The sequence below is a fragment of the Oncorhynchus tshawytscha genome, unplaced genomic scaffold (genome assembly GCF_018296145.1).
Source record: "Oncorhynchus tshawytscha isolate Ot180627B unplaced genomic scaffold, Otsh_v2.0 Un_contig_7015_pilon_pilon, whole genome shotgun sequence".
Classification (NCBI taxonomy): Eukaryota; Metazoa; Chordata; class Actinopteri; order Salmoniformes; family Salmonidae; genus Oncorhynchus; species Oncorhynchus tshawytscha.
The window spans coordinates 151,900-160,388 of NW_024609765.1; the positions used below are offsets into that span (position 1 = coordinate 151,900).

The window sequence follows — 8,489 nt, forward strand, 5'->3', positions numbered from 1 at the left end:
TATGAAAACACATTTTAGGATTTAATAGAAGACACTAATTCATGACAATCACAGAAAATGTTGTTTTTTTTTCTATCTAAATTGCTACTGAATGTTTATTCACAAAAGTGTATATTTTAATTATACCAGTATATGACCTGACTTCACATTAAGTGAAGAGAAATGATTCATTAAAACAGGAATGTAGACAAATGACAGTAAACCCCTAACCGTAATATTTGTTCATCCACAAAATAAATCCTGAATTAATAGACAGCATTAAAATAATGTTTACAATGCAGTTATCAGTATCCATCTCCAGGTGCATGGAAGTAGGCCTGATGAACAGAGCAAGAAGTAAACTTCCACATTAAAAAAATAAAGACTCAATATGTGACTCAGAGTATTACAGTAATGTATGATTCTTCCTCCCATATCACAACTCATGGCTACATGACCAGCCCCAAGGCAGTTAAACACTTTAAAAACAGTGTAATCATGTTCAGGTAACTTCATAACGGATAAGTCCCACAGTCCGGCTTCTAGTACAGTGACTTTCTGTGCTTAAGCCTTTGGATTCTTCCTGGAGCCCATCAATACACCACATGTCCTGGCCACAACCCACCGACCCACCACCATTTTGGGTCAACACTGCTCCAATTTAGCGGCTCAGTATCACAGCAGGCGCTGGCGACAGCTTGGCTTTGGAGGCGTTCTTGCGCGTGACTGTAGTGCAGCGTGTCAGGATCTCCTGCGCCCTGGGCCTGGGGGGCACCTTGGGGGTGGTTGGGGCCATCTTGAACAGGTTTGGGTCAGATCTTCCGTGGACCATCCTCCCCTCCAACACGCCGCTGTCGGGGTTGAGGCGGTCGGCCACCATGGGCGGCGGTGTGCGGGCGCGCCGGAGACGATCGTCCATGTCGGCGCGGCTCAGGTTGAGTGACGAGCTGCAGGATGACGAACTGAGGTCGTCGCTGAAGTCACTGCCCTCGCTTCCCATGCTGCCCTCACTTCCCATGCTGCCGGCGAGGCTGCGCTTGCGTCTATCCACCTCCCCGTCCACCTCCACCATAATAGTAGGCGTTGGAGTGCCCTTGCTACGGTATGTCGGGGCGGGGGTGGTGACCATCACAGGTGAAGGGCTAGGCTGAGGCACAGTTAGAACATTAAAAGAATGAGACTTGAGTTTGTCGGTAGGCTTGAGCTGATTTGGTGTGGAAGGTTGGGAGCCCGGCAGCTGCAGGATGTTGCCTTGGGAATGGCTGCGCTCGTGGGAGTGTCCGGCCAGCGTGTGGTCAGAGCTGGAGCTGTGGACCAGGTTGAGAGCCGCCAGGCGGACACGGGGGTTGTTGTAGGGCTGCAGGTACATGGCAGGTACGAAGCCGCTCTTGCCGTTGTATCTGTCAAGAGGAGAAAGAAGAAATTGGAAACTGACACGAGTTTGGATTTCATATCAGAAATCACAATGTTGTCAAAGCCTTGGTACAATATGTTATCCTAGGTAATGATAGACAACAAGTCTGTGGCCTTTGTACACATTTATCTGTCTAGCTTTCACTTAAATTGACAAGTCAATGGCCGTGTCCGAAATCTAGCTTGGCTACTACTTACTTAAACTGCATACTGTGTACTAATCTTACTACATACTATTTTGAACGTACTGTTTAGTAAAAAGGTATGCAGTAAGAAACAAAATGAGAATTTGAGATTATAACCCACTGGGCAAAAACTGATTGAATCAGTGTTGTTTCCACGTAATTCCATGTGATGACGTTCAATCAACATGGAAAACTGATTGGATTTGAAAAAAGTCAATGTAAGGGAATTTTGTATTTTTTTCACCCAACGTTTAACCATTTTTTGGTGAATTCACATTAGATGACAAATCAACCAAATGTAAATCAAAACTAGATGTTGAACTGACGTCTGGAAGGTTATATCTGCATTTTTGTCAAAATGAGGTTCTTGACATATCCTTGTTCTGTTCATATCCTTGTTCTGTTCAATGACACGGCCATTGTCAAGAAAATCTTTGGATTTTATTCAGTGAAAAGATAACAGCTAAGTAATTCAGTCACGTCAACTTCCAAGGGGAAGCTACCGACTGTTTTCTAATGATAGGGGCAGAACACGCTGAGAGGTTGTCTCAAAAGAGCATTGAGCAGACAATGGCTCAGCTATCTCTGGTATTGGGTTCTTCAGAATCAACTAATGATAACTTGTAATGTAGTGAGATAATTACAGCGTTGTTGTTTCCGCATGATATCTGATGGACGGGCGATGATACTCTGCATGTCTGTCTGCACCATGACTTTCAATTCCCTTTCAATTTCCGTTCTCTCAATGCATTTTCTGTCATCTGACCATAGAATTAGTACGAGTTCTAATAATTTTGATTCCATGGTTCCGACAGTCTGGAAGTCATGCTTCTCTTTTACAGCTATAGCTACTGTATTCTTCCTGTTTAATCAGACAGGTGTTGTTCAATAACATACCTGATCAGCCACCAGCCATTGTCAGACTTCTGCAGGACTTCCACCACTGAGCCAATGTCCATAGACACCTCGTCTCTATTTGTGGCTTTGTAGCTTCTGACAGCACTGTACAGCACACCTATTTGTGGGCGATTCAGAATGTTAGGATAGGTGCAACATCAATATATGGCAATATACTGTCAGTGGTGGTCCACACCTTGCAGTACATGCACAGTATTTGCAGTGTATATGTCTTGACGCTGGTGCATATGTGAATGTTTTATATATTTGTTGATGTGAACATTTTTGCAGATGATCCTCTGATGATCCCCTCCCAGGCTATAGAAAACATAAATACATATGTGTCAGGGATAAGAGATGATGGTCTCTTACTTTCTCCATAGGACTTGTCACTATCGTCATCCTCATTCCCCTCTACCTTCTCCAGGTATGGAGCAGGGAACCAGGCCATACGCTTGTCCTCATTCTCCACCAGCCACCAGCCTGGGAGCAGAGGGAGAGGGGTTAGACTGGTGATGGACATTTATGATCAGCTCTCTCAAACCCATTACATGTCACAGAATCAATACATTCGTGCAGAGATTAAAAGTGATGCGATTTTACATGTTCATTACAAAGGAAAATACATGTTCATTATACTTTATGGAAGGCAAATCACAGCAGATGTTCTCTCACCTGCTTTGTCTTTGATGAGCACGTCCAAGTTTTCGTCCACGGCCACTTTGAACGGCCGGTTCTTGGTGTCTTTGGTCTCATAGGGTGCCATGCACCGGTATGCCTCTGTTACAAACGGCTGCGTAACGTTTCCAATGTTGACACTCTTGTCATGTCCAGCGGAATCCTCTGAAGGCATGATCATGATACTGAGGAACGAAGTCACATTGTAAATGTATGACTATTTATTGAACTGAATTAAATCACCAAAACATAACGGGACACTGGATTTGAAGTCGATCCACTTGTGCGTAATAATGTGCGTAATGCTCAGGACACAGTGGTATTCCCTAAGCAATGTGCGTAATTCTCACTATAATCTACCTATTCTTGGCAAACTCTGGCTGTAGATCTTGGTCCTTGGGGTGGAAGTACCGGATGAGTTCAGGACATTGTGAGACGCGCGGGTCACAACTGAGGAGCTCGCTGCAGTATTTCTCCAAAAACTTGAGCTGGACCACCGACTTGCTTGGACCATTATTCTTTGTGTTTATCTTCATCCTCCAGTCTGATGAAGGAATATACGACGATTACTAATTAATGACTTATTAGTTATATAAAGGATACAAATGATGGACATCAACCGGCAACGTGATATTAAAAGTAAAACATAGGCCTACCTCGAAATCTAGGAATAATTCTGTCCGATTTTTTAAGTGGGTTCGCAGGTGGGAATTTCTTCTTCATTTGTTCCTGTTTTGGATAAAAAGTTTGGCATAAGTAAGAAAAGCATGGCTCCATATTATATTTTGCATTTATGTAGCCTACATTAGATCAGACAATTTGAATTGTAGTTGATGATGTAACTTACATTAAGTGTCTTGAAGTCCTTGAAGGTTCTGTAAACAATGATGTCATTCTGATCTGACCAAAGCACCGATGTTATGTACATCTGGACATTTGAAATAAGTTATAAATATCAATTAAATCTTGGGTATAAATCATTGCTGTCAAATTCAAAAATAAATGTTTTAGTTAATTGCACTCACAAAATACAGCAAAAAATAATCAACAATTTTCGGGAAATGATTAATTAACAGGCATAAAAAATAGTTGAACATCTCATGCAGAAATCTGGAGAAATATCCCATAACAGCAGCAGTAGTATTACATGCATCAAGTATCCATACTTTGCTTTTCTCCTTGTGCATTACTCCAATCAGTCGGATATTAACCGGATACCGTTGCTCCTCCATGTTAGTCATTAAAAAGCCTAGATGCGTAAAGTCCTATGGAGATGTGTATTCCTAACTGACTGGAGCTCAAATGGGCAACAGATTAATATATCTCTCCGAGTAAGAAGGTGTGGCAGTAGAGGCACGTAAGCAAACAAATAGGAGGACAATATTTGCGTCACGTGAGCAGCTCCCGCTGTAGTGGCGCAAGTGTGGGAACTACACTGTTGCAACCAGTGTATCATCATTTCAGTGGCGAACCATCATTCAGGGCAGGCGGGGAAGACCCTGTTTCGAGCCCCATCTGTTGAGCTAATATATATATATATATATATATATATATATATACACACATGTTTTTGTTGTTGCCTGTTTTGCATGTTATTTTGGCATTAATACGTGTCACATAACAGTTTTCAAACAATATATAATAATAATTTAGTTAATAAAGCTGCATACAAACATGGTCTCTTTTTTGCTTTCTTGAGTAAGGTGTTTCAGCCTAGTTCAGTGCTTTCTGTGCTGGTGGGGCAGCCAGTGGAAAATATGGAGTTGGTAATGTTCTCTAGTTGCGCCGTGATTGGCTCAGTGTTCTGTCACTCATGGGGACACTACGTCGCCGCAAACTCTACAGGGAGAGCTCGAAAATTCAAGCACCTTGGGTGCTGCCATAGAGTTACATTAGAAGTGCCCGTTCAAGAAGGTTCAAGGTCATTGGCCACAGATAAAATGACATCAAATCACGTTATATCTACAGTAGGTTTGATTGGACTGATCATGTCAACATCATACCTTAGCTAGCAAGCTAGAAGTCCTCATCATGAATAAACTTGACAATCTACTGGCAAATCCTTTTCAATCCTTGTCATAGGAAGAGAAATTATAGATAAAACGTATTGTGCTCATAAACATTACACAACATGTTGGAAATCGCAAATTCAACAATGAGTGGTTTGGAAGGAATCAGTGGCGGCTAACTGCAAGCGTTGCAAAGCAATTTCTAGCCTGCTATTCAGTAGAGTGGGTGTGTGGTCTAAGTCTTGGTTTAAGGGTCCCTTTTCCAAGCTTAAAAGGATAAACATTCATGCTGTCAATCCAGCATGACTTCTGCCGCATTCAAAACACCTGGAAACTCGGAACAGGCAAATCTCAGACTTCAGTGAGTTCAAGACAACTAGGAACTAAAACAAAAAGGGCTCTTACTGGAAAAATACGTTTTGAACGGTCATCCAACTCGGAATTCCAAGTCGGGAACTCGGGTCTCTTTCTAGACCTGAAGATCACTGACGTCATGATTCAACCTTGTTTTTGATGATTCCCAGTTGTCTTGAAAGCACCATAAATCCAGAGAATACCAGACTTTGATGACAAAGTTTGATGACAACACAAGTACCGCCATGCTACCTTCCTGTTCAAGTGAGCACAGCACAACAAGGTGTAAGAGCTTTCATTGTCTGCTTATATGCCCCCTTTATTTATCCTACGGATCTGACTTGGTGTACAGGGAGAATACTGTAAGAACAGTCCATGTTCTGAATTCTGACGCTGTACATTTCAAAAGTGCTGAACAAATAGCTATATTGACTATGTCCATCTTAGCTGTAGCTCTTATCCGCTCGTCATCCCCTTATGCCATAGTTTGTACATCTCAATTGTTTAAGTAAGTCAGCCATATCAGCTATGTTTTTTTAAAGGCAGTAAATGAGGCTAAATGATGTGTTTCGCTGCCAGACAAGGCTCCGCTGATAGCCAGGTAATCTGATTTTCTGTAACAATGGTATGGGTATAATAATGCATTTTATTTTGTAAAGTGGTTTCTTGCATCAAACAACAACAACAACAGTCACCTTGTCTGAAGGACAAATGGATAAACAGGTTAATGTCAAGCCCTGCATGTTTTTTTCAAAAGTCTCAGAATATAGGCCTACATTGAACACCACACATTGGCTGCTACTGTAGGCTGAATGATAGAACAGCTATTTCCATGTTAAAATGTTATGGGATGCATTTTCTCCATTATTTTTGATGGTAGTCCAATCTGGAAGGCCTACATTATGATCAAATAGCCACAGTAGCCTACTTGGCCATTGTTCAAACTGATCTTAAAGCGGGTACAGCCTCAGTGTTCACAGGAACACTGGAAGTTGCATTTTCACAGTGTTGAAGTTTGCACTCAGCAGACCTGAAATTTGACATTTTTTTAGGGAACATTGGTTGCAACACATATATGCCTACCTGCAGCCTGCAGGCACACTCAGCATCTCTCTGGAGATATTGCATTTATTGCTTTTACTGAGCTTTGGTGACATGTCATTTTATTACTTGTGATAAAGTAGTAGTCGTTTTACTACAGTAGACAGGCCCACCTCTTCTCTATTCAGTGAAACAGCTACAACAGACATATAAAATAAGCACAGAAGAAAAACAGTTCTGCCTTTAACTGCCTGTTTTTGGAACCTCATTTCTTCCCTGCCTATGCTGGGTCAACCTTTGGACTCATATCCCAGGGATTACATTGATTCATGTTGTGCCCATTCCTTATTAACCTGGTGTGAAATGGAAATGCTTTTTTGCATATCCTACAGAGAATGGGGTCACAGCCAGGGATCAGCTATTATTGACGGCAACACTGAGGCAATTAGGGTTACGTGCTTTGCTCAAGGACAGATTGATAGATTTTTCACCTATTTGGCTCAGCAAATTAAACTAGCAATCTTTCGGTTACTGGCCCAATGCTCTAATGCCTCGATCACAGGACACCATCTTTGCAATTTGGTACACCAGAGGTACATTAATTTCCCCTGGAACGCTGCAGTGCGTTCCGTGTGGTGAAAACCTTGGATTTAACAAACGATTACATCAAACTGTATGTGAAGTCGGCCTGACAGAAATGGTAGCAGAAGGTGAAGGTTGAACTTTTGTTGAACACATATCCAGATGATGCTGTGTCAGTGGAGGCTGCTGAGGGGAGGACGGATCATAACACTCCATTCCAGCCGTTATTATAAGTCGTCCTCCACTCAGCAGCCTCCACTGTGCTGGATAGCGTTTGGTGCAATGACACTGTAGGTGGGTTCGAGGCGTAACCACTAGGCTACCTGCCGCCAGTAGGGGAGGAGGCCAGGAATGGCCTGTATTCATAAAGCAGAGGTCATATAAAGATAGTTAATCAAATGATGGCATAATTGCGAATGTACCTATAGGACAGGTTTCTCAAACTCGGTCCTCGGTACTACAAGGGGTGCACGTTTTGGTTTTTGCCCTAGCGCTACACAGCTGATTCAAATAATCAACTAATCATCAAGCTTTGGTAATTTGAATCAGCTGTGTGATGTTAGGGCAAAAACCAACATTTCCACCCCTTGGGGTTGTGAGGATGGAGTTTGGGAAACGCTGCCATTGAAGCAAAGCAGGAAGTAAAAGCAGAAAGTGTACCCATCAATATGTAATGTGATTTGTTGATTAAACTCAACTGACATTAGAAAAAATACATTATATTCCACGAGTCACATCAGTTAACATAATTTGAATGAACATTCTACATTACCATGGAAATGATTGCACTGGCACCATTGCGTGTGCACCCATGACTTTACCAGTCAAAGTGCCAGGGTTAGAGGTTGCAAGCCTCTATGTTCATTCTATTTCTATGGCAGAGGTAGCTGAACTTAGTTGTAGCAGGGACTAAAGGTTGCCCTATTGCCTGGGGAAAGTGACCTGAGCAGTTAGGCAAGTTGAGCCTGTTCTAAAGGTTTTTCACTGAAAACAAAACTGTAAGGAATTCCAGTAGGTGTAGCCTAAAATGGATCATTCTGGTTCATTCCCATTGTTTAAGTGAAAGATGGACAATTTATGGCATTTATGGCAGCCGGGCAGGTTGAGACTGCCCCCTGGGCAAAAACTGCTTCAACATTGTTTCCACATTTCAACAACAAAAATGAACTGTGATAATGTTGAATCGGTGTGTAAAACTGATTGGATTTGCAGAGTCAACTTTTAACCTGAATCCAATGTCATGGTGAAATGTTGATTTCACGTTATTGGTCTCCTAGCTAAAGCCTACAGTGCCGAATCAACCACATCTCTCAACAACCAGCACATCATTGTTTAACGTCCATTAAGGTAG

General features: G+C 42.1%; 1 protein-coding gene across 1 annotated transcript; it reads right to left on the minus strand.

Annotated features, from left to right (window-relative positions):
- On the minus strand, window positions 1-4,457 carry noxo1a (NADPH oxidase organizer 1a). Its single transcript, XM_042317748.1, has 8 exons — window positions 4,319-4,457; window positions 4,000-4,080; window positions 3,809-3,881; window positions 3,513-3,696; window positions 3,150-3,337; window positions 2,847-2,957; window positions 2,475-2,592; window positions 1-1,379 (listed from the first exon to the last, which is right to left on the minus strand). Exons 1-8 carry the CDS (start codon window positions 4,391-4,393, stop codon window positions 641-643), a joined length of 1,569 nt encoding a protein of 522 aa, XP_042173682.1. The 5' UTR covers window positions 4,394-4,457; the 3' UTR covers window positions 1-640.
- Window positions 4,458-8,489: the final 4,032 nt, after the last annotated feature.

Excerpts from the sequence above, each read along its gene's own strand:
- noxo1a (XM_042317748.1), bottom strand. The coding sequence starts at position 4,393 with ATGACTAACATGGAGGAGCAACGGTATCCGGTTAATATCCGACTGATT. Across the intron at positions 3,338-3,512 it reads CCAGAGTTTGCCAAGAATAG|TATCATGATCATGCCTTCAG; the intron begins GTAGATTATAGT and ends TTCGTTCCTCAG. Across the intron at positions 2,958-3,149 it reads GCTCATCAAAGACAAAGCAG|GCTGGTGGCTGGTGGAGAAT; the intron begins GTGAGAGAACAT and ends CTCTGCTCCCAG.